We start from the raw sequence: 26,610 nt of genomic DNA, 5'->3' as shown, positions 1-26,610 counted from the left end.
AGCGCACGGGCCAACAACTTCCCAGGCTTATCACCCAGTTCATAGAAATGTTTGCGGAGAAGGAGATAATTTCTCCGCAATTTAGAATCCAAAAGGGTCGCAAGCCGGGACCGAAGCGCCTGAAGCTGTTCCAAGACTGCAGCGGACAACGAGATTTTATGCTGCAGCTCAAGTTCCGCTATGTGACACGACAAAGAGGATAGCTCAGCCTGATTAAGTTTCTTACGGTGCGAGCCCAACTTAATAAGGTGTCCCCGAATAACAGCTTTATGGGCCTCCCAGACCGTCGAGAAAGGGGAATCGGGAAGGCAATTTTCCTCAAAGTAGTGTTGCAGATGTGATGTGAGGTCCGCAATACCCTCAGGGGCATCTAGCAAGTTTTCATTGAGACGCCAGCACCAAACCCGCGGGGGGAGCAGAGGCAGGCACAGGGTGAGGTGGACAGGGGCGTGATCGCTGAGAGTCTGAGACCCGATATCAGCGGATCGGAGGTAGGAGAGATGATGATGGGAAAGGAAGAGAGAATCAATGCGGGAATACCGATTATGAGGGGGGGGAAAGAAGGTGTAGTCCAAGGTAGAGGGGTGGAGGACCCGCCACGCGTCAACTAGCTGATTGAGGAGAAGCATACGCTTAACCCGCTTAATTTTCACAAACGGTATGTGGGAAGTCCCTGCAGAGCAATCGAGCCTGGGATCCAAGACCATGTTAAGGTCTCCACCATAAACAGTAATGCCCTCCTGAAACTCCGCCAATCTAGAAAGAAATTTCACCAGAAAGGGAACTTGATCCCTATTTGGAGCGTAAACCGTAGCCAACGAAATTTTGTGAGCCCCCAAATAACCCTTAACCATTAAACCTCTACCCTCCTCATCCCTCCAGACATCAATAAGGTGGAACGGGAGGACCTTATGCAGCAAGATAGCGACGCCCTTGGTCTTGGAGTGGGGGGAACTAGAAAAAAACGCAGTTTGGAAGTATCTGTCCCGGAGTGTGAGCTCTCTAATGCGAAGATAATGGGTTTCTTGCAAGAAGGCAATTTTGGTACGAAAGGAATGTAAAACATGAAGCACTTTAGATCTCTGCTGTGGCTTGTTTAATCCCCTCACATTGAGGGAAGTGCATTTAACAAAAGTGTCAGACATATGAACCCAGCATCAGAGATATAAACAGCGGTAAGTAAGGCATAAACACGTCCAGTAAGGCAAATAAACATAAAACAAACAGTAAACAAAAAGAACAAAAAAGGGCAAACAGGTGCCCAATGAAGTCACAACGAATCGTGAGCCAAGTGACCATGCGAGAGGTCAAAAACCCCAGGACCCTGTCCCAAAGGGCAAGGCGGGTAGGCTCTTGTGGGGGAGAATGTGTAGTATGTAGTGTAAGTGTGGAAAAGCAGGCGAAGTGGAGAAGAATGTGTAAGGAGGTGCAGGAGAACCCTCTCCATATGTAAAAATGTAAAAAAAGAAAAAGGAAACACCACGACAAAAAACTGAAAGGCAGTGAGGCATGAGAGTGTGTATACCAGAGCCACGGCCAAAGGAACAAACCTCAGACGAGGGGGCAGGTGGGAGGCCCCCGAATAGCTGCAGAGAAAAGAGTAAGAGGAAAGCGGAAAGAGAAGGGGGCTAGGGCATGAAGAGGAGAGAACCCCGAAGACCGTAATGTGTGAATATAAACATGAGATAACCGAAAGGGGCACATTGAAACCAGAAAAGGTGCAAACCATAAAATACAAGTTGCGAAGTGGAGGCAACTGCCCGCATATGTAGTCAACACACAGGAATCGAGTATCATGTAGGAGACCGCTGAAGCATAACCGCAGGACAAAACTACGACGACGTAAACACAAAAGAAAAGCAAACCAAAGGTAAAAAACTATAAAAACGGCGACTGCGAACAAAACAAAAACGAAATGTCAATGTCCCGGCAAGTGACATATAAAGTCTCTCCGTAGAGGTAAGTCAGGTAAGTGTACCCCATGACCATCATACCTGGTGACCAAACAGAGAGGACCAGAGTAAGGAGCATGATGTGGACACCAGAATCCAAGTCAGCGAAGATGGACGGGCCGAGGAACAAAGGTGAGTAGGGACGAAAGTCAGCCACAACCGAAGCCGTACAGCCAGGGGCCAGTCAGGTGCAGCGTGATGCGAAGAGCAGGGTCCAGAAGGCAACCCGTCGAACGCGGAAAGGGAATTCAGGCGTCCGGAACCTTTTGTCTCTTGGTGCGACGAGGCCTAGGAGACCAATCCTTCGTGGAGTCTCGAAGCGGAGCGAGGGCCGGAAAGGAAACTTCCCAGTCAGGGATAGTGAGATGCGGAAGGCCAAGGTCTCGCAGAAATTGAGGAACGTCGGACGCCTGGCGAATGACGAAAGTATCCCCATCCCGACGAGCGATCAACGCAAAGGGGAAGCCCCATTGGTACGGTATAGATGCATCACGGAGAGCAATGGTAAGGGGTTTCAAAATGCGCCGAGTCTGCAGGGTAGACGGGGAGAGATCTGGGAAGATAGAGATGGAGTTACCCTCCCAGATAAGGCTCAGACGCTGCCTACAGGCCCTCAAGATGTTCTCTTTCAAAGGGTAGTCCTGCAGTCGGCAGATGACATCTCGCGGTGGAGCGTTAGCATCCCCTCTGGATCTCAGTGCCCTGTGCGCCCTATCAAAGAGAATTTGCGTGTCGACGGGCCTCTGCAAGGCGTCATTAAATATCGCTTGAAGTGTAGAAGGAATGTCCGACTGGGGGACGGATTCCGGGATCCCTCTCACCCGCAGGTTGTTGCGACGTCCACGATTGTCGAGGTCCTCGACCTTGCGTGCCAGGAGCCGCAATGCGGTAGTCTGGTCGGACATCTGCGAGGAAAGGGAATCCACTGTGGCAGCAGTCTGTAAGTTGTCGTGCTCGACGGCAGCCACTCGGTCACCCAGCTGATGAACATCTGCCTTGATATCGGCCAGCGCGTCGCGGATACTCTGCGTGGCTTGCTCGATTAAAGGCACCATTTCTGCCCTCGTGGGCAAAAGGCGCAGCGCATCTTGTAGCGGGAGTTGCTCGGGAAGTGGCGGGTCCGCACCGTGATCCTCGGCCCCATCATCATGAGAGCTGGCGGGAGACGGCGCCATCTTGGCAAAGGAGTCCCGAGAGTCGTGGTCCTGGGCAGCGTGAAAAAACGCCCGCACTGAAGTGGCAGCATGTTTGTCTTTGCTCCCCTGAGACCTCGGGGTCCCAGGGACCTTGTTATGTTTGCCCATGGTGCAAAAAGTCGTGGTAGAGGCGTAAAAAACGGAGAGGGTCCTGCAGAGCTCCAGGTTTATGCGGCCATCTTGTTAGGCTGCTAGCCACGCCCCCCCAATGAGACATTTATTACAATCTAAATCCCCAACATGTACAATTGATATTTTTTCAAACTACCCTATAGTTCAGATGTGTTCTAAAGCCTCCTCTTCTAAGGGTATGATTTCAATGTGTTATATTGGCCCATATGTTTTCTTCTTGTTCTTTATGTTGGAACTATGCTTCATGTTTGGTGGTCATGTCTCCCCATTTCTAAGTTATGGGAAAAGGTATTTCATCTGCTTGAAACCATACTACGTATTCATCTCCCTTTCACCCCACAATTGGCATTGCTTCATATGTTCCCTGATGACCTTTTCCCATTAGAAAGCTAGTAATCCACTTTTTCTCGGTCATGAAGCTACTAATCACTCGCAATTGGAGATCGGCTAAAATCCCGAAATTATCTGATATTTTCCATCACTTGGAACGTATGCATGTTTTAGAGAAAATGTCTGTTCAAAATGATCAATTGCGCCACTTATTTAATAAAATTTGGGCTCTCTGGACCCAGATCCAGCTTTCCCAATATGGCAAGGTTAATAAGTATCAAATTAGTGTTGTGCCCCGTCCGGTCCCTTCCACTCCTTTTGTAGTGTTTTCATGGATTTTACCATAGATATGTGAAATACTGTTCGTTTACTGTTACTGATGTAACCGCGTGACTTATCTGATCCAACTTTTTCTTTTGTTGTATGGTTTATGTTCCTCGTTAGTTGCTCTATGCGGTTCGGTATTCCAGGCATGCTAAAGGGTGGGGCTCATGGATTAGGAGAGGCTGTTGCTACCAGCGTCGTTGGCTGACCTTCGCCCATCCTGTGTCGTTTGGGTCCTCTTCTAGCCTACCACCTTTACTAATTGTTTATTCTTCTGCTGTCAACGACAATGTATTGTTATATATGCTTGTCACCTGTATGCCTGTACTTTTTATACAGTTATTGTATTGTTTTTACTAATTATACTGGTATGCTAACATTCAAACGTAACAATGCAAAAAAAGAATAAAAAACATAAAGAAACTTTTTTTTTTAACAAAGAGAATTGTTGTAACGGGTTCACCAAGAGAGCTGTAGTAACTCCCAGAGATCACCCACATGTATCCTCCTGTTGTTCCCGAAATCACTTCCAGCACCAGTCAGCATGCGCACCTTGGAACCCTGCTATGTGTACCCAATACGTAGACACAACTACCTTGAATTGAGTACAGCAGGAATGAACAGTTTATTGATGTAAAACATAGACTCATATATCCACAGAACTTCATTAACATAAATTAACATTGATAAACAGGTCCATGTAGACAACCCAACCTTTAATCCCTTGACAGCAATCCTATTGATTGGATTAATTAAACAATGGAGTTCCTACCTGTGCTATCTTTGTTTGACAGCCAAGCTGGAGCCATCTCTGACTACCTTGAGGCCATTCTGTCACAATTGTATAGCCTGTGCCGGAGCCCGTCCTCAGTTGGCTACAGTGCCATTTCCATTGACAAAAGAAAGTGATCCAATTGGATTTGATTGTATAATAAAATTGTTTGAGAAGATGTATACCCCACCTGGAAATGGAACTTGTCATACACTAGATCTGTTGTTTCCTAGTGTAAAAAAGGCTCAATTACCTGCAGCAGTGCAAATGTATGAGGGACATTACACCTGCATGGAACTTCAGGGTAATGGAACCTATTTTGATTATAAGGATTTGTCTAATTCACTATGTGTTGAGACTTTTTCTACAGAAAATTTGACAACCAACCCAGATGAGAGCAGATATTTGGTGGTTATGTGGAGACCGAAAGATAAGATCCTTTAAGATCCAAGAGGAAAAGGAAAATGTGCTATAATACAACTCATTGTACCTATAAACCTGTTGACTTCACAGAAGGAGCCAAAGTCAAGGAAAAGGTCGATCAATACAACCACAAGGGTCGTTTGATGATCGAATATATAGCGCCCCACTAGTGGACTCCCAAGTTGAGTGCCCTGCATTGCGACTCCCAGAATGAGTGCCCTGCATCCAGACTCCCTGGTTGAGTGCCCTGCAAGTGGGCAACCTGCCGTGTGCCCTGCAGGTGGGTTACCTGTTGTATGCGCCCCAGCAAGGGGGTTACCTGTCGTGTTGGCCCTGTCAAGTTGGCTGATCTGCCTTGCCTTCGCCTGGACCTAAAAGTCCGCTAGAGTCACCTTTCTCATTCCCATTCAGATATGCTGATTCTTGTTTAGGAGGAGGTTGGTCTGCTAAGCGGTAGTGCTGGTCATCGAAGGACTCCTAAGTGATTTCAGACTCCTGAGTATGTAGGTTCCTGGGTTGCCTTGTTTATGCAGTCCTTCCGTCAGAGAGCAGGCCTTCCTTCTGTTTATGTTCCTGTTCGCGTCCGGAGGCTGCTCGTTCGGAGGGGGATACTGTCACGTTCTACCCAGGCTGTGGAGGTGCATATCTCAATCTTGCTATAGTTTCTGTTTTGCTTCTATCCGTTCCTGAATATCCTTATGCTCTGCTCTGCCATTCCTTGCTTCTAGTTCTCTTTGCTTTAGCTCTTGTTTGCAGTCTAAAGGTATGTCTCATTGCTATGTGTTTGGATTTCATGTTTGGTTTGTTTCGTACCTCTGTAATCAGGGATTAGCGTTAGGACCCACCGTCATTGGAGTACTTTGGAGTAGTGGTGGGCTAAGGATACTATGGCCATAAGATGTGATGGAATCTCCAATAGTTATCAATTAGTCCTAGGCTTGTCTGTTATGTTTCTTGCCTGGTCTCCCTATCCCTTGCTCGCTATGTTTCAGCTATATACTCGGCTTAGCTTCCACACTCCCAGGCTGCAGCATCCCGCACATGAGTCTTGTGCAATGTCTCATGTCTGTTCCAGGGTGCTTGCAGGATTTATCTTCATTCTGGACTACATCTGCTGCTAAATCAGGGCGCTGGTATGAGTCTGCCCAACCCTAGATGCTCATCACCCGGGTGAGTGCAGTCACCCTGCACCAGGCCCTGTCCTGACTCCGCTACTGCATACTGAAGTCCTGAACTCCATCTTTGGGCACCCTGGGTCATTACAGTAGGCTGTATGGACCCAGTTCCTGACAAACAGATTACAATCCAGAGTGAGACAACTTTGTCCCAAACAGCCCAGAGTGAGCCAACGTTGTCCCTAAACAGCCTAGCGTGAGCCATTTTTGCCCCCAAACAGCTCGCCCTGTGCCATCTTGGTCCCCAAGACTCAAACACCCGGCTTGTGCCATCTTTGCCTTTCCTTAAATCACATCCATGATAGACATATACATTAATGCATTCATGCACTCTCTCATACTCACTCTTTATTTCAATATTCTTACTTTATATTCCCCCTTTCTCACTATCTACCCATCTGAAGTCCGGTGGTGGGAGCGCAAGGCCTCTGTCTCGCTGCTCTGCCATGGTGCGCGTGACTTTACTGCTGAGCCGGGATATGTCACATTCTAGTGCTCAGTGTGAAGTGCCGGCACCGAGACAGCAGCCTCGTGCTCCCACCACCGCAGTCAGGGCAGCACTGAGGCAGGTTGCAGGGAGAGGAGGAGGAGACAGAGGGATGCAAAGCGCTTGCTTAACTCTCTCATGAGCGACAGCTCGGTAACCCTCTCTCTCTGGGTGCCGTAGAGCATTTTGTTTGGGGGGGTTGTGTGTGTGTATATATATATATATATGTGTGTATATATATATATATATATATATATATATATATAATTATCAATACACCAAGCTGGTTAAGCAACGTGTTCATAGGCCTTTTCTTAATTCAGTTACATGACATTCCTAAATAGGAAGAGCTGACCCATATGTACCATTGAATATAAATGCAAATGTTTACAGCACACCCCACACTGACTATATATTGGTGGAATCATGAAAGCTGGATGTCTTGACATTTAATTTAGATTTCTAATTTGAAGGACAGTCTAGCCATCATATGTACTTTAATACATAGAGTATGATAGTTGAGGGGTCCTTTCAACTTTTCTGTGATAAAAATATGCTACCCTGCCACTTTCTTTTGAGGTGCTGCTTATCTTTCAAAGTAATAATGGCTGCTTTTCTACTTGCAATACAAAGCAAGTGGCATTTTAACCAAGCTATTTGTGAACCTCCATGTTTTTATGTAGACATTGATCTGTTTGGCGACATTCACTCTTGCTATACTGATACACGTTTTTATTGAGATTGATTAACGGGATCTTAAGTCCTTCTGCAGATCTTATGTAAAAAAAACAAAACAAAAAAAAGAAAGGAAAGCCTGACTGAGCCAGACCAACTCACAGGTGATTGGCTGGGGCATATATTGACTAAATCGAATCAGCAAAAAAGGATAAACATAAAATGATGTAGGTAATCCATTTAGGTTTTTTTTTTATTATTTTTGGCTATATTTTATAAATGGCCCAGAGAAAGTAAGGACATTGTTCCATGTTTAATGACTCAGGAAGTGCTTGCTTAATCAAGGTGCTGCACTTAATTCAATGGATTTCTTGAAGTTGTCATCAGGTCACCATGATGAGCAAGGACATCTCCGACCTGCTGGAAGAATGAGCTGTGGTCCAGCTACATGGTGATTGCTGAAAGAGGAAGCCACCACTGAAATATAACAAAGGAGTCAAATAAAGGGTCTACAGTCTCAGCAACCACAAGATGATAATATGAATCCAGAGGTTTGCTCCTTAAAGTATTTACCTTCTTGACACAGACACAACTTGCTGCATTCACATTCTTTTCCAGAAATTATCCAAATGACATGAAGTGTATCACACTTAAATTAATAAAATTCCTCTTGTGGCTGTGATTTCTCTTTAGTAAACCAGTCTGAGGACCACCACAGTTCGATGCTTCTTTACAAACAATTTGTAGACAGTGGTTTCAAGCTGTATCCGGTAACTTTGTTTATTTCCATTAGAACCTTGTTTTCTTTTTCAAACATCTGTAGGAGAAAAACACATTTTAAAAACATTTCTTCATTACTTTAACCCCTTAAGGACCGGGCTCATTTTTCGTTTTGTACCCTGTGGGACCGAGGCTGTTTTAATACTTTTGTGGTGCTTGTGTTCAGCTGTAATTTTCTCCTCACCCATTTAGTGTACCCACATAAGTTATATATTGTTTTTTTCAGGACAAGATGGGCTTTCTTCAGATACCATTATTTTGATCATATCATCTTTTTTACTATAAAAAAAAATAAAAAAAACATGGTGAAAAATTGAAAAAAACCACATTTTATGACTTATTTGAAAAATCTTTTACTCACCTAAAAAAGCAAGTAAAAAAACTAGCTAAATAGATTCTACTACTTGACCTGAGTTTAGAAATACCCAATGTTTTTATGTTTTTTTGCTGTTTTTTGTAAGTTATAGGGCAATCAGTACAAGCAGCGTTTTATGATTTCCAAATCTTTTTTAACAAATCTGGTCATTCTGCCTCCATCTCCTCTTTGGAACATCTTTGAAGCCGGTTAACTCAATTTAACCCATTCAAACCATATATTTTTGAAAACTAGACACCCCAGGGTATTCCAAATGCTGTTATTTTAACCCTTTCCATGCACCAATTATACAACTACACTTTGTCAAACTTTGTAATAGTAATTTTTTTAATTTTTTTTTTCACACAAATTGTACTTTAGTTATAGATATACAGGTTCTGGTATATGCCACTGTCAAACAACACCCCAATGTGTGTTCAGGAACATCTCCTGAGTGCAGTGATACCCGACATGCATGGATTTGATGTGTTGTTTGAGATTTAAAATGCCACATTTGGGAAGTGTGCTTTTTTTGTCCATTTTGGAAAGTCTGTACCTATGCCCTATCTTTGAGCTCAGCCACTCCAATTTACCCCATCAGCCATTTTTTTTTATATTAGACACCCCTTGGGTATTTGAAGTGCTTTTATTTTAACTCTTTGTTGAGATTTTTGAGAAATTTTAGAACTTGCTCAAAATAATAAACTTTATTTTTTTATTTTATTTTATTAATACTTTTTTTTTTTTTTATATTTTTTTTTTACACATTTTGCTGGATGGTTCATCTAGTGACATCACTGCATAATTATTTTTAAATGTTAGCACTTAATTTTTTCCATATTTTTATTTTTTTTTTTTAATATTTTACTAATCACATTGTGATTAGAAAGCTGGGCTCCATTGACTTGCATGGTTGAATGCAGTACCTGTATTAAACCTGCAAGTGGAGCCAGAGTTCTCTAGACCATCTAGCGAACTTTAAAAACTTGTTTGTTTCTTTTACAGGGCGGCCGCCATCTTGTTGATGGCGAAGAACACCGGCAGCTGCGGCTGTGACCGCTCTCCGGAGCGGTCACAGCCCACCCAGAGGTAAGTATTTGGTGTCGCTGGATGCCTCCTGATCGAGGCATTCCAGCGACACCATTTAAGTTTAGGAGGCGATCGTTGATCGCCTCCTAAACGCTTTTAAAACGGGCGTCCGCCGCCATACAATGTATGGCGGCTGTTGATGCCTCGGGGAGGGGCCAGACATGGCCCCCGATGCCGATCTCGGCGTTACTGAATGCCTCAACATCGAGGCATTACAGTAACGCCGTTTAAGCGAAGAAAGTGATCGTTGATCACTTTCTAAGCTTATTTTACTTTTTGACGGTTCAGGACCGTCAAAGGTCATTTAGTGACCTTCATGTCATGACGGTCCTGAACCGGCAAAGGTCGCGAAGGGGTTAAACACAAGGGTTGCCACCTGGCCCGTATTTAGCTGGTGCTGGCATAAGTCAAATACTAGTAATGCAAAGACCTATTTTTTGGGCAGCGAGATCTCTCTAACACATTTTCTGGGACAGTTGCCACTAACTATAAGCTTCTTCTGCTGGGAGGCTATTCCAACATATCCACTACTCTCTCAGTAAGTAAGTCATCCTTACATTAAGTAGAACTTTATTACATTAAATGAAAGTAAAACTCTCAGGACTGCATAATTAATATGGAAATGACAATTTACGATTTCAGGGTCTGTAACAAAAGCTGTATATTCATTTACCTCGTGCAAAAGGCGAAACCAAATGTCCGAAAAAGTAAGAATAAAAGGAGAGTACTTTCCTTTCTTTTGGATCGGGTTTATAGCTGCAACCCTATTAACACTCTCCACAGAATGTTGAAAAGAGATACAAAAATTGACTTCCGTCTAGGGGCGCTTGAAAACACGCGATCGCGAATCTCTCATATAAAAATAAAATGAATAAAGAACAAAAAGAGGAAAATTGTGTGATACAGTAAAAAATGTTCCTGGAGTTCTAACACAAGACTTCAATGGTTGCACTCACAATATACATCAATCTTTAGCGCGTATATCGAACCACCCTTCAGTATATGTGTTGGTTCCTTGACCTCAGGTGATGGAAGACAAGAAATATCCAATAGGGTAATATCTTTAAAACCAGTGTGTACAATTTTTTATGGTGTCATAAAAAAATCGAATAAAGTCCAAGGACTGTTTACCTTGGACTTTATTCGATTTTTTATGACTTTTTACCTTTGCATATTTTATTGCTTTTAATTCATTTCGGACAGACTTTGTTAAACACTTATATAGTGTAGTTTGACGATCAGTGAATTGTAAGGGCATAGCCCCAGATTAAATTATTTATTTTATTTCTTGCATCTATCCACTGTTTTTTTTTTTTTGTTTCCTACTGATCAACTCATGAATTACTGAACACACACCATTTATCAAATTTTTAATAATTTAATATAATTGATTTACACAAGCATTTGCACTTTACAAACATCTATACTGGAACATTAACCCCTTCGTGACAAAGGCTGATTTTACTTTTTGTACCCTTCGTGACAATGGCCGTTTTAACATTTCTGCGTTGCTCGTGTTTAGCTGTAATTTTCTTCTTTCCCGTTTACTGAACCCACACACATTAGATATTGGTTTTTTTTCAGGACAAGAAGGGCTTTCTTTAGATGACATTGTTTTGATTGTATCATATTATTTACTATTAAAAAAAGTATAAAATATGGTGAAAAATTTAGAAAAAAATGACTGTTTCTAACTTTTAGTTGAAAAATATTTTACTCATCTATAAAAGGTAATAAAAAAACCTGCTAAATAGATTCTACTATTTGTCCTGAGTTTAGAAATACCCAATGTTTTTATGTTTTTTTGCTTTTTTCTGCACGTTATGGAGCAATAAGTACAGGTAGCGTTTTGCTATTTCAAAGCCATTTTTTCCAGATCTGGTAATTCTTCCCCCCATGTGCCATTTCGGGTATCTTTGAAGCCGGCCAATGCAATTTACCCCATCAAGTCATATATTTTTGAAAACTAGACAGCCCATTTTAACCCTTTCCAAGCACCTTTGTCAAACTTTATGGTAGTAATTTTTTTGCATTTGTTTTTTCACACACATTTTACTTTAGGTATAAATAAACAGGTTCTGGTATATGTCACTATCAAAAAACACCCCAATATGTGTTCAGCAACATCTCCTGAGCGCAGTGATACCCCACATGAATGATTTTGCCTGGCTGTTCGGGGGCAAAAGAGCCACATTTGGGGCATGCACATTTTTCAATGTTGAACTTTGGCATTTGGGGATCCACTGCCCGTGCCCTATTTGGTACATCTTTGAGCCGGGCCATTTCAGTGTGCCCAATAAAGCTATATATTTTTGAAAACTAGACACCCCAGGGTATTTCAAATGCTAGTATTTTAACTCTTTCCATGCACCATATCTACCACCAGTCTTTGTCAAACTTTGTGATAGTCATTTTTTTCCATTTGTTTTGTCACACACATTTTACTTTAGGTATAAATAAACAGGTTCTGGTATATGTCACTATCACAAAACACCCCAATATGTGTTCAGCAACATCTCCTGAGCGCAGTGATACCCCACATGAATGATTTTGCCTGGCTGTTCGGGGGCAAAAGAGCCACATTTGGGGCATGCACATTTTTCAATGTTGAACTTTGGCATTTGGGGATCCACTGCCCGTGCCCTATTTGGTACATCTTTGAGCCGGGCCATTTCAGTGTGCCCAACAAAACCATATATTTTTGAAAACTAGACACCCCAGGGTATTTTAAATGCTGGTATTTTAACTCTTTGCATGCACACATTTTACCACCAGCATTTTTTCAAAGTTTGCAGTAGTATTTTTGTGTGTGTATTTTTCCCACACACACCTACTTTATGTATGAATTTACAGCTCCTGGTATATGCCGCTGTCACACGACACCCCAATATGTGTTCAGCAACATCTCCTGAGTACAGTGATACCCCACATGCATGGGTTTGTCATTTTTGGGGGGAACTAAAAGGCCACATTTGGTACGTGTGCATTTTTCTAATTGGAAATTAGATGTGTGGCCATCCTTCCCCCCGTGTTAATTGGGACCTTGTTGAACCCGGCCAATTCAATTTACCCCATCAAATCATGCATTTTTTAAAAGTAGACACCCCATGGGCATTTAATATGCCAGTATTTTAACTCTTTCCATGCGAGAATTGTTTTAAGCTAATATGCTAATTTTAGGACTTGCTCACAAAAATATATTTTTTATATATATATATATATATTTTTTTTTGCCTTTTTTTTTATTTTTTTAACATTTTTTTTCAACTTGAAGGTTCCCCTGATAGTGACATCAGTGGGAAATTATTTTTACATTTTACTGGTTTTTTACTATTTTTTTTCTAATTATTATTAATTTTATTTTATTTTTAATTTATTTTTTCTAATCACACTGTGATTAGAAAGCTGAGCTCCATTGACTTGCATGGTTGAATGCAGTACCTATATTCAACCTGCAAGACTTTATTGTTTTTCTTAATTGAATTTTCCCAGACCGCCGCCATCTTGCAGATGGCGAAGATCACCGGCAGCTGCGGCTGTGACCGCTCTCCGGAGCGGTCACAGTCCATCCCCAGGTAAGTGTTTGGTGTCGCTGGATGCCTCCTGATCGAGGCATTCCAGCGACACCATTTAAGTTTAGGAGGCGATCGTTGATCGCCTCGTAAACGCTTTTAAAACGGGCGTCCGCCGCCATACAAAGTATGGCGGATGTTGACGCCCCGGGGAGGGGCCAGAGATGGCCCCTTTGTGCCGATAATGGCGTTGCTGAATGCCTCGAGGTCGAGGCATTACAGCAACGCCGTTTCGGTGCAGAAAGCGAAAATAGATCGCTTTCTGCACCCGTTTAATGACGTGCCGGTCCTGGCACGTCATTTGTCGTTATCCACATGAATTTCCGTGACGTGCCCGGACCGGCAATTGTCATCAAGGGGTTAAAGAAACATCTTTTTGGACCCTGGGGTCCAGTACAGCTACACCAGGAACTTCGTTTGGAGACCACCACCACTTCAGGACAACTAACCAGATGCGCTTGATATTCTTCATCCAAATGTGAGTGTATTACTTCACTGCGTACACACTGGTTTTAAAGATATTACCCTATTGGATATTTCTTGTCTTCCATGCACCTGAGGTCAAGGAACCAACACATATACTGAAGGGTGGTTCGATATACGCGCTAAAGATTGATGTATATTGTGAGTGCAACCATTGAAGTCTTGTGTTAGAACTCCAGGAACATTTTTTACTGTATCACACTATTTTCTTCTTTTTGTTCTTTATTCATTTTATTTTTATATGAGAGATTCGCGATCACATGATTTCAAGCGCCCCTAGACGGAAGTCAGTTTTTGTATTCATTTACCTCTACAGACAATTCATTGTCCAAAAACGAATGAGCCGAAAATTAAACGAAAAATTAGTCCGAAATTACTTTGGGCAATGTGCACAAATCCAATATACAATGTACACCTGTATGTGTAATCTCATCAGTTCCATACTGTCTCTCTGAACGGCAGACATAAAATGAAGTCACCCTTCTACCTCCCGGTAGAGGTGCATCCGTGATCTCTGCGCAATATTTGCACCAAAATGGCTTGTATGGGCCGTCTTTGCCACCAAAATAGATGCACAGAAGATAAAATACTGGTGGTTCAGAGGTAGGTTTAACTATTGGCAGTATTTTTTTGAGAAAAAGGTGGCAATCCTTAATGCAACTATGCCATAAGAAGTTCATCTCACAGAAAAAAAAACCCAAAGTATCTGGTTCTTGATGCCTGTGATATGCTTTGGCAGCTGAAGTGTCACCAGCAATCTTACAGAAATCTAGCAGCATGAAAACTAATTTTCTGGATGCACAGGAAGGAAAAACATCTTCAGATTTATATGACAATCTCTACAGTGAAAGTGACAGATATATTTCTATATTAATCCATATGATGGTCATTAAAATGCATTTTAACCTTTTTTGGAGCACATAGATTGTTAATTCAGGTCTCCCCTCATCACATCATTATTTATTACTGAGGACCAATTTTTTCAGATGGCTCAACGAGGATATAACAAAACACGGCACATAATGCAACAAGGGCACGAAAACAGAATCTTTAAAATTCAAACCCCACCCAGAGTGATAAAAAAAAATCCAAAATTATAGAGGTGCTTTGAGAGAAAGCATGGTCAGCATATATATATATAGTTGGGAATATGGCATGATAGCGATATTCGGAGATGTTATATGTAGTCAAAGGTGTGTAAGTGTAGCCAAATAAGCAGGCACATACATAATGATAAATCAAGTAAAGCCTTTTGTGACAGTTTCTAGAGGTCTCTCGTATAGTCAACTTGTACTGTTTACAACTAGATAAAATATATATGTATTTCTATTACTATGTATAAAAAAAAAAAAACAACACAATCATGGCATGTGGGTAGTGTTGGGTTTTTTTTTTGTTTTTTTTTTTATTATTTTGACTGACCCTTTTCCACTGTTCTTCAGTATCATGCCGGTATCCAAGAAGATGGCAAAGTCCATGCACAGCAGTTACCTGACAAAGGCAGAATTTATGTTAAGTGACCTCATAATAAGTCAAACAGTAGAAGGCCTTTTGGTGATTGCCGGTTTCCCGCAAAAGTTCTGAAGAGAATGCTACTGCCACTCTTTTTTGGTTCAAGATAAATTTCTTTTGAAATAATGGGCTAATTTATGCCTAGTTGTCTTGATTAAAATCCTCAGGGAGAGGACTGTAATAGCTTATGTACTGCACATATTTTTTTCATAAAATCATTGGGTCTTCTTCATAGTTTAGATATCACTGTATCTAGATAGATGGGTAGAAAGACACCAAATAAGGAACCGTAGACAGATACCCAAAAATGAAACACATTAGTCTTTCTTTACATTATTGGTGGCAAAGTCTCTTTTCAGCAGGTATTTATAAAATCATAGCAAAAACCTCTATTTGTGTGATCCCTTTCAGCCTAACCAAACCTACAATACACAGGGCATGAAAACCCCCAACCACCTACTAATACATAACATGAGTGTCAGTTTGAGATACTCTTAAAACAAAAACCATATTATTAAACACTCTATATATTTCAGGATATGATGTCTGAAGAGAATTTTCACAAGTCTTAATCCAAGGCTCCCTGGCATACAGCACAAGAGGGGTCTGTCAAAGCGCTATTCAAAATGCATGCAGAAAACAACGTTTAGGGAATTTAGGCGACGCAAATATACTTTAGTGACCTTCCCAATTAAAAATACATTCACACAAACAATAAGATAACACTTACAGTCAGGGTGCTGTTGTAATCATACTTTGTTTCTTGACATTGTTGATAGATAAACTCAACTCCGAGATATATATCACCCAAATTGTATTCATCCTTAAAGGATGGAATGGGTAATATCCCAGGTTGCAGCTCCTGCAAATTCACATCACAATCAATTACAGTGCGCTTCCCAAAACTTGAAGTCTTAGTCTAGTTTCTGTTGCTGGACTGTGTCTACCAGGGTTAAGAATTTAGGATTTTACTTTTACATAAATTGTATTGCGGACATACTCTGTGTTTTTACTGCCCTCAAAATATCCTATTAGTCTTAAAGTCAGATATATCTCCATATTGCCCCAACAAAATATGGATAGGAAATGTAGGATTCTATTTCCATATAAGCATTTCAGCAAGACCGTGTTGCCCTCAAAAATAGAAATTGTTAGAACTGTCGATAAATGGTCATGAAAAAAAAATCTCTGCAGGATAAACTGATTAATCTTTGTGTACAACAATCTGAGCTCACCCTGCATTATGCATTGTTAAATTGGTGCAATGACTTAATTAAAATTCCTACATTAAAAATACTCAGCATTACTCAAGGCAGCTCAGCCCTACTAACATAACAGGCTATGGTCCGTCCCTGTATTATGCATATTGAATGCTGAAAACACTTGGAACGCCCCAGCAGGAAAAATTTAGAAGCCAGTGCATTAGTCTTTTAAGTTACTCTGTTTTCTCATAAAACACCTTGTTTTGTGTTTCTTCAAAATATTTATTTGGATGCATTCTCTGTTATTTTGGGATTCGAGTTATATAAAAGAACAATATACCTATTTGTATATACTTTGCACCTTTCTCCAAGCAGAGATTCATTTGTCTGTCCCTCTAAGAACCTTACTTTTAATCACATGTAAATGTCTAAGGTCGTTGACAAGCCGGAAACCCCATTGATGCTTTCTAGGGCCACTGCTTAATGGGATAATCCTTGGTATACACTGATAAAATTAGGGAAGGTACTTCTAGGATCTACCCTGTCTGAACGTAGAGAGGGAGGCAGATGTTGACTGCTGAGCGTTCACAAAGATCTAGCTGTAAAATCTGCCTAGTTCTACTGGACAGTGATGCCTTTCTTGCTTCACACAAACACAGTGAGACCTGTAGAGGTTTCAAAAGTGTTCACGTTCACCTTAAAGACCTTTTTTTCATGTACCTCGTGAAAGGGAAACGACAGTACATCTGTGGCTGTGTCCTTTCCTCTATGTGTTTTGTTGATTTTCCTAATCACGGCATTGTTTGTGCAGATTACCGCCAGGTCAAATCTCTTCACTCCAAGGCAATTTCGAGCAATATTCAGGTTGAATCTTAGGGGGGCTCTGCGCAGAGGAACAACATGTTGCACATTTCTTACAATGAAAGACATATTCCTAAAAAAAAAAATAAAAAAAAAAAAGAGGGTCTTTATATCTGTATTAGATAGGCTTTGTGTACAACCCCACAGACTTTAGAAAGAAATGTAAAAGTTTTCTAGAGGTCTGTAAACTGTATACGACACTATAATACACTGATAACCACCACATATCTTAAGCTCTGGGAAGCAACTATTACACCTAAAATTTAAATATGTGCAAAGGAAACATTGTGACCTTTTAGGTGACTTTGTATACACACATATGCACGGTCCATCACACGCGCACACTAACTTCCTTTACACTAGGGATGAAACAACGAATTGATAAAATCGATAATAATCGATAACGGAAATCGTTGTCGACGATTTCCGTTATCGATTAATCGAGTGATCGATTCGTTGTTGGAGCACTCGGCTCCTTTTACTTATCTCCGCGAGCGTTCCCCGCTTCTGCTACACGCTCTGCAGTCTCCGCCTTCTTTTAGCTACGTGACGGATGTGACGCGTTCCGGAGGTAAGTATTCTTCATGTCTATGTGCGATTCACTCTGTGCGAGTGGCTCCATTCGCACAGAGCGGTTCGCGGGGGTGGGGGTCCACGGCGGGGTGGGGGTCCACGGCGGGGTGGGGTTTCAGGGGATGCAGGGCAGAGTGTGAGTGTGGGTGCAGGGCAGAGTGGGGGTGGGGGGGCAGGCCAGGGTAGGAGACTGAGTGCAGGGCAGAGTGGGGGTGGGGATGCAGGGCAGGGTGTGAGTGTGGGGGCAGGGCAGGAGACTGGGTGCAGGGCAGAGTGGGGGTGGGGATGCAGGGTGTGAGTGTGGGTGCAGGGCAGAGTGGGGGTGGGGATGCAGGGTGTGAGTGTGGGTGCAGGGCAGAGTGGGAGACTGGGTGCAGGGCAGAGTGGGGGTGGGGATGCAGGGCAGAGTGTGGGTGCAGGGCAGAGTTGGAGACTGGGTGCAAAGTGCCGGGTGCAAAGTGCCAGGGCTGGGGCAAAGTGCTGAGTGCTGGGTGCAAAGTGCTGAGTGCAAAGTGCTGAGTGCTGGGTGCAAAGTGCCTTGAACAGTAATAGTCCACCTCTTTTCAGAATGTTTGGGGTTATTTTGTTTCATAAATATTGTGTTTGGGTTCTTGTACTTTGAAAATATTGTTTTTTATTACATCATAACAAAATAAGAATGTTAATGTAAATTTTAAGTTGTTTTTTAACATCCAGTTCATTAAATTATTTTAAATAAACGAAAAATTTGAATATTGTTTTTTTTTTATCCGATTAATCGAAAAAATAACGGGCCAACTAATCGATCATTAAAATAATCCTTAGTTGCAGCCCTACTTTACACACACACACACACACACATATATACCAGGGCTCGACAAATCCCAGGTGTTTGTTAGCCTGTTAAATCCCTAAAAAATGCTGCCACATCGCCACTATCGTGGTGATCGCGGGTGCGCTGCTGCTGTCTGCCCAGGAGTCTGAGAAGACCAGCACAGCCACCCCGAGCCCGCCCCCGAGCCTGAGATCACTCCTACGGAGTGATTCTATAGGCTGAAAACTCGACTGCAGAAAAACCTGCCACAGGCAGCTTCAGGGAAGGGGGTTTAGTGTTGATTGGGTCCCCACACAACATCCCCCTGCTGCCTGATCGCTCCACGAGAACGACAGTGCAGCGATAACCCCTTCAATGCCACGATCGTGGCATTTTAGGGGTTAATTCCTCTTTTGTAAAGGGCTCTGCTGCTGGTGGTCTGCCTGGAAGCTTCCAGGCAGACCAGCAACAGCAAAAACGAGCCCCCACAAAATAAAATAATTTATCAAAAAAAAAAAAAACAAGAAAAAAACAGCACTGACCTGAAAGTCCAGGGTGCTTCCAGGTCAAATGCTGCGAGTTTAGTAAGTGGGCTGATGATGATCAGATCACTCCTGACCAACTGTTAGTTTTTAAAAAATCCTGGCTTCTAACTTTTTTAGCTGGCGCCTAGATTCATAACAAGTTTGTCAAGCCCTGCATATACGCACTGCGCTCGCACACACATAAACGCACTGTGCGCACGCACACTGTACCATTAAATAATTGTCCCTCCTGAAAAGAGACTTGGGAGGTATACAACTGACACACACACACTATGAGGTGTCCAGACAACCTGACTGACAAAAAAAACGCAAGCCAGAATCAGAGCCGTAGCTAGCAACTTTTGCGCCCTAGGCAAGAATGAAAAATTGTGCCCCCCAGCTATTTTTTTTCACAGAGGTTATTTTATTTTCACTGTCCTTACACACACACACACGCATTTACACATACACACAGCCTTTACACACACATCTGCCCATTAACACACATTTACTGCCCTTACACATGACTGCCCATAAACAACCATATAGATATACACATCTACCCATAAACACACATATACACATACACTGCCCCTACACACTGCCTTTACACATACCTGCCCATTAACACATGTATACACATACACTGCCCTTACACAACCCTGCCTTTACAAACACACCAGCTTATAAACATACAAATACCAACACTGCTCTAACACACAGACTGTGCATACACACTGCCTTTACACACACACACACACGTGCCCATAAACACATGTATGCACATACACTGCCCTCACACAAGCATGTATACACATACACCGCCCTTACACACACGCACACACACACACACTGGCTTACAAAAACTGCGGTGACCACATTTTATTTCTGCCATTGAGGGAAGGACATGAGTTCAAACACAGGTATATATATATTATATACACATGCATGTTAGACATGCATTTGTAATTACCTAATATATACTTATCTCTTTGAAGTAAAGACTGTGATTAAACAAACGAACTGGCAGGTAGTTTTCATTATTTAATTTTAGATCCTGCTGCCGATGTATATTAATGCTGACAATATATACTAACATTAGCCCCTGCTGACAATATATATAAATATTAGACCCTGCTGACAATTTTATATTGAAATAATTGGACCCTATGCAAGCATTTTTTGGGCCCCACTCCACACTCCCTAGCATGCAATAATTCCCTCCGCTACCACACCATACAAAATATTTGCCACACTCACTACAAATTAGGGGAAGACTGTGAGAGTCAGTGCAGTCTTCCCTCCTTCTGACCCTACCGTGACATTGAGAGGTCCTCTCCCCCGTAATCATCCCGTGAATCTCTGTCCCCTTATTCACTAAGCCATACCTCTCTTTTACTAACTCCCTGTAGTTCAGGTATAGATCATATAAACACATAAAACAGCACTTGCATGTATAGATCAACTGAATAAGACATAGAAACCCCATATTTGCAGGTATACATAAATAATGTATGGAAACATTGCCGGTACAGATCAACACATGAACACACAAACCCAGCTTTACATGTACAGATCAATTGAAATTTTCATGTGAACTCGGCATTTAAGGTATAGATCAAATAAACAGATTCTAATGCATGGAAACATAGAATTGCAAGTATTGATCGATAGAACACACAAACCCAGCATTGCAGGTATAGATCACCTGGAAATCACATGTAAACTCATTATTGCGGGTATAGATCAAATAAAAAAAAAAAAACACACGGAAACAGCTTCGCGGGGATTGAACAACTGGAATTCGCATAAAAACTTAGCATTAAAAGGTATAGATAAACCCCCTAAATTACAGGTATACCTCACAGATTGTACACCCCAAACAGCCCGCCCTGTGCAATCTTGGTCCCCAAGGCTCAGACACTCAAATCTACACCCCCCTTTTCTTACTAACTACCCCCTCTCCTCCCTTTTCACAATATATATATATATCTATAGATATACATATATACTCCTTACAACCCTTTCTCCCCATGTCTTACCTTTCTTATCTTCTATCATCCTGAACCATACATTATCTTCTTTCTTCCATGCTATCATTGAAACGCGAGGTCTGTCACTCCAGGCCTCAGCTTTAGTGCTCCCTCATCACTATGCGCCGGCTATTGATGCAAAGCGCCGGGGTGACGTCATATCCCCGCGCTCTGCATCATTTGCCTGCGCGTAGTTGTTAGGGAGCACGGAAGCCAAGGTCTGAATTGACAGATCCCGCGCTCCCTAATGTTGTGCTGGTTAGAGGGGGATTGTGATCTCTCCAACCAGTCCTGAAGGCTGCAGCTGCTTATCGGGCGGCTGTGCGGCCCCTATGACTGCCTTACTCTTCATACGGCCCTGGCGGGATTGTGATCTCCCCAACCAGCCTTGCTCATCGGACACCTCATTCCCAGAACAGCGCAATGCCCACAGGGCCCCGATGAGCAGAGCTGGTTGGGCACAGCACAATCCCCCAGGGCCGTAGGAAGGGGGAGTGCCTCGGGCGCAGCTGCTAGGGGGCGCACAGCCACCCAATAAGCAGCTGCAGCCTCCAGGACTGGTTGGGGGAGATCACGGATCTCCCTAACCAGCCCAACATTAAGGAAACCGTCTAAATGCATGGGCACTCTGGGCAGTTGCCCAGGACCCCAACGTTCTGCCAGCAATGTGATTCACTACTAAGCCCCTAAAAAATAGCAGCGTCTATATCAGGGGTGGGCAATTAATTTTCCCATGGGGCCACATGAGAAATTGGAATGGTTTTAGAGGGCCAGACCTCTACAAACTACAAACTCCGAAGCCTTGTCCATTTTGTTAACTTATGTGCTGTTTAATAAAGTTATTCAAGCCTACGTCATTGGTAGAGGTGCTTGAATAAGTAAGGCCTGAATAACTATTAGCACAGCACAGAAGTGAACAAAATGAACAAGGCTTCGGAGTGCATACCGTATTTTTCGCTCTATAAGACGCACCTGCTGATAAGACGCACCTAGATTTTAGAGGAGAAAAAAAAGGAAAAAATATTTTGAGCTAAAAAATGGGCTAAAATATTTATTACAATAACTGAATAAGCTATGAACACAGTAAGACACACGCAGTAAGACACACACAGACACAGTATGACACACACAGACACAGTAAGACACACACAGACACAGTGAGACACACACAGACACAGTAAGACACACACAGACACAGTGAGACACACACAGACACAGTGAGACACACACAGACACAGTAAGACACACACAGACACAGTAAGACACACACAGACACAGTAAGACACACACAGACACAGTAAGACACACACAGACACAGTGAGACAGACACAGTGAGACACACACAGACACAGTAAGACACACACAGACACAGTGAGACACACACAGACACAGTGAGACACACACAGACACAGTGAGATACACACACACAGTAAGACACACACAAACACAGTAAGACACACACACACAGTAAGACCTCCCTCCCTAACCCCCCTTCTCAGTATCTCCCCTCTAACTCCCTAACCCCCCCTTCTCAGTATCTCCCCTCTAACTCCCTAACCCCCCCTTCTCAGGATCTCCCCCCCCGCCCCGGTCACTTACCTTAAACTCCTGTGTTGGAAGCGTGAGGCGTTTGTCTCGGGTGCCGGCGCTTCACTGCTGATCGCCGGCGTCTGACGTCATATGCCGGCGCCCAGCGTAAAGCGCCGGCACCCGAGACAAACGCTTCCAACACAGGAGTTTAAGGTAAGTGACCGGGGCGGGGGGGGACACCGGACTCATTGGTGAGTCACCAGGACACTCTTTGCGGGCCGGTCCGAGCTATTCAGCGGGCCGGATGTGGCCCGCGGGCCGTGCTTTGCCCAGGTCTGGTCTATATAGTGGAGGGGCGATCAGAGAGGCCACCTCCCCTGGGGCGGTCTTCAGGGGAGTGTAGCGGTAGCTGCACGATTGTGCTGTTTCCAACCAGCCCTGCTCATCGGGCGCCCTGAATTACAAACCAAACCTCCAAGCTAGAACATCGCAAATCTGCTTCACCGTCATCTTTGTGAAAGCGGAACCGTTCTGCAGCGCCATCGGGGAGCACGATTCCGTAGCACCAGGCCAAGTCGTACTTGAACTGGCAAATACAATCTATTATTGCTTGTAGGATGTTTTAGCAGAACGCTTTGCGGCCGTTAGGACGGCTCAGTGAATTGTAAGGCTTTGTTTTGCTGTGCTGAATGGCGAGCACACCGGCCGGAACTCTATACTGTGACACCGGACATGCATCTTCATAACCGGATGTTGAAACTACAGTTGGTGGTTTTGAGCGTTGGCTGAAAGGTATGCCCGTATTAGCTTTGTGTATAATATAGGCTATTCGTGTTTAGTGGAACATCAGTAATGGGGCTTGCGCAGGGGTTACCTTGGTGGTTTTATGTTTGCATAGCTTAAGGCGAATGTATCTCATTATTATCCGAGCTGAGATCTGTTCAGAAGACCCAGACTAAAACAAATCGGCCGATAAATGGGACGAGAGAAAAGGGGTACAAAATGGTGAAAGCGCTTTACATTAAACATTTTTATACATCAGTAGACATTTCTCAATGTGCCAGTGACTATGGAAATAATTCCCTTTAGTACATAAACCGGCCTCATTTACTCTTCTGTATTCCTGCTTACATCCTTAAATGGGTTGATCCAGGGGGAGGGGGAAGAATGTTTATTTGTGCATTAAGGGGGCAGAATTTTAAAATACATATTTGGTTTTATATGAACCAGTTAATGTAACGAATATGGAATTTCCTTAGTGCTAATGAAAGTCCAAGTAAATTCAAAACATAAGCAGACTATTATTTGAAAAATATAGTTATACTACTCTTTGTAGCAGTGATTGCCATTGTTTTTTTTTTTTTCTTCTTCTAGGGGACATCCTTCTTTCAGCGAAGCTTTGGAAGATGAAATAGTAATAATGTTCCCTCAAACAGCAGTGGGCTCAAGCTCCAGCACCCAGAATCAGGGCAATTTTTTATTTGGTAACTCATCTGTAGCTCAGTCTGCTACAATGTTTGGTCAGTCTGCTACACCACAATCTACTCTCACATTTGGGTCCTCGGGCCAGTCTGCCCCAGCGTTTGGCCTTGGGTCCTCGCGCCAGTCTGCCCCAGCGTTTGGCCTTGGGTCCTCGGGTCAGTCTGCCCCAGCGTTTGGCCTTGGGTCCTCGGGCCAGTCTGCCCCAGCGTTTGGCCTTGGGTCCTCGGGCCAGTCTGCCCCAGCGTTTGGCCTTGGGTCCGCGGGCCAGTCTGCCCCAGCGTTTGGCCTTGGGTCCGCGGGCCAGTCTGCCCCAGCGTTTGGCCTTGGGTCCGCGGGCCAGTCTGCCCCAGCGTTTGGCCTTGGGTCCTCGGGCCAGTCTGCCCAAGCATTTGGCCTTGGGTCCTCGGGCCAGTCTGCCCCAGCGTTTGGCCTTGGCACCTCGGGCCAGTCTGCCCCAGCGTTTGGCCTTGGCACCTCGGGCCAGTCTGCCCCAGCGTTTGGCCTTGGCACCTCGGGCCAGTCTGCCCCAGCGTTTGGCCTTGGCACCTCGGGCCAGTCTGCCCCAGCGTTTGGCCTTGGCACCTCGGGCCAGTCTGCCCCAGCGTTTGGCCTTGGCACCTCGGGCCAGTCTGCCCCAGCGTTTGGCCTTGGGTCCTCGGGCCAGTCTGCCCCAGCGTTTGGCCTTGGCACCTCGGGCCAGTCTGCCCCTGCGTTTGGACTTGGATCTTCGAGCCAGTCTGCATTTGGACAGTCCATTGCTGGCCAGTCTGCTCCTGTTTTTGGAAATGTAGTTAATAGTCAATCTGGTGCACTCCTGGGACAAACTACTACCCAGTCTACTTCAGCTTTTGGAAATGTCACCACTGGTCAGTCTGCCCCCCTATTTGGACAAGCTACTGCTGGACAGTCTGCCTTTGGGCAAGCAACTATTGGGCAATCTGCACCTGCATTTGGACAGACTACTGCTGGTGTATCTGCTCCTACATTTGGAAAGGGCTCTGTAAGCCAATCTGCCTTACCCTTTGGCCAATCTATTACTAGTCAACCAGCTTCTTTTATTGAACAGGGCCCTACAAGCCAAACCACTTCACCATTTGGACAAACTACCACAAGCTCATCTTCCATTTTTGGACAAGCTTCTAATAGCCACTCTGCATCCTTATTTGGTCAAACCCCTACAAGTCAGTCCACTCTGCTTTTTGGACAAGCTACATCCAGCCAAGTCGCACCCACCTTTGGGCAGGTCTCAACCAGTCAGTCGACATCCATATTTAGTCCGGCTACAACCAGGATGTCTGCATCTCCATTTGGAGTGGTCATGACTAGCCAGTCTATTTCCTCTAATAGCCAAAATGCCAGTCAAAACACTGATACTCAATCAGACTCAATTTTTGGAAGGAATGCAACTGTGTTTGGGCAGACCATCAGTGAATCACCCTCTGAGTCTAAACAGTCGCCTTCCAGACAGATGTCTTTACTTGGTCACGGTTCTGTGCAGGGCCCCCTGTTTGGACAGACATCATCAGGTCAAGGTTTTGGGTTTGGAAATGTCTCATCTTCTTCCCAGATGCCTGTTTTTGGGCAGGCTACAGGTGGACAAAATTTTAGTTTTGGCCAAGGAACAACTGCTCCCTCTGGGCAAGAAACACCAAGCCAGCCTTCTAATTTTGGAACGGCCGTATCTGCACAAAAATCTGGGCAACAAACTATGTTTGGTAAAACAGCTAGTGGCTGTGACTCAGTTAGGGAATCAGATCAGTTTCTTTCTGGCCTACCGACTTCATCTGCCCAGGATACATCGAAACAGACATCTGTGTTTGGAACTTCTGACCCTAAACAGTCTGGTACACAGTTGCCTTTTGGTGGATACGAACAACACTCAATTTTTGGACATGGTGGGATTTCTAGAAAGGTCCCAGGTTTGGGAGAATCATCTGTCAAATCTGCATTTGGGCCGCAAACCACTTCTGGACAACCTGCAGGAGTAGCACGAACAATGGATGGGCAAGCACTAATGAAAACGGAGCCTGGTTCAACAGAGTCTACTATAACCACCACTTTTGCATCATCCACATCTAATGTATCCTCGTTAAATACAGACAATAGATTCAAACCTCCTGCATATTCTACTTTTAAGCCGATCTGTGGAACGGTGGCTGCTCCAGAAAAAAAACAGGGCACTGATCCCACTTCTTTCTCCTTTGTAAGTCATGCTAAAGGTGACACAGAAGATCCAAGTTTAAGTGGCAACCCGGGGCAGTCAAGTGAACCAAGCAGCTTCTCCTCAGACTACAAAAATAAGGGTGAACGTTCCTCTTCAGTGCCTGCATTTAGAAATGTTGCTAGCAACTTCAC

General features: G+C 43.7%; 1 protein-coding gene across 1 annotated transcript; it reads right to left on the bottom strand.

Annotated features, from left to right (window-relative positions):
• Positions 1-8,196: 8,196 nt before the first annotated feature.
• Positions 8,197-17,389, bottom strand: LOC149290611 (endoribonuclease YbeY-like). The gene is made up of 4 exons (XM_089488418.1): positions 17,180-17,389; positions 15,988-16,119; positions 15,168-15,236; positions 8,197-8,283 (listed from the first exon to the last, which is right to left on the bottom strand). Exons 1-4 carry the CDS (start codon positions 17,387-17,389, stop codon positions 8,197-8,199), a joined length of 498 nt encoding a protein of 165 aa, XP_089344544.1.
• Positions 17,390-26,610: the final 9,221 nt, after the last annotated feature.

The sequence above is a fragment of the Sceloporus occidentalis genome, unplaced genomic scaffold (genome assembly GCF_023333645.1).
Source record: "Sceloporus occidentalis isolate IW3139 unplaced genomic scaffold, rSceOcc1.0.p SCAF_38, whole genome shotgun sequence".
In the NCBI taxonomy this organism is placed as follows: domain Eukaryota; kingdom Metazoa; phylum Chordata; class Lepidosauria; order Squamata; family Phrynosomatidae; genus Sceloporus; species Sceloporus occidentalis.
This window is presented reverse-complemented; position numbering and strand designations above follow the sequence as displayed.

Coding starts and splice junctions, on each gene's coding strand:
- LOC149290611 (XM_089488418.1), bottom strand. CDS start 17,389: ATGTCTTTCATTGTAAGAAATGTGCAACATGTTGTTCCTCTGCGCAGA. Junction 16,120..17,179: donor TGTCGTTTCCCTTTCACGAG/GTACATGAAAAA, acceptor GTGAATTTGCAG/GAGCTGCAACCTGGGATATT. Junction 8,284..15,167: donor CTGAAGAACAGTGGAAAAGG/GTCAGTCAAAAT, acceptor TTTCTCCTACAG/ATGTTTGAAAAAGAAAACAA.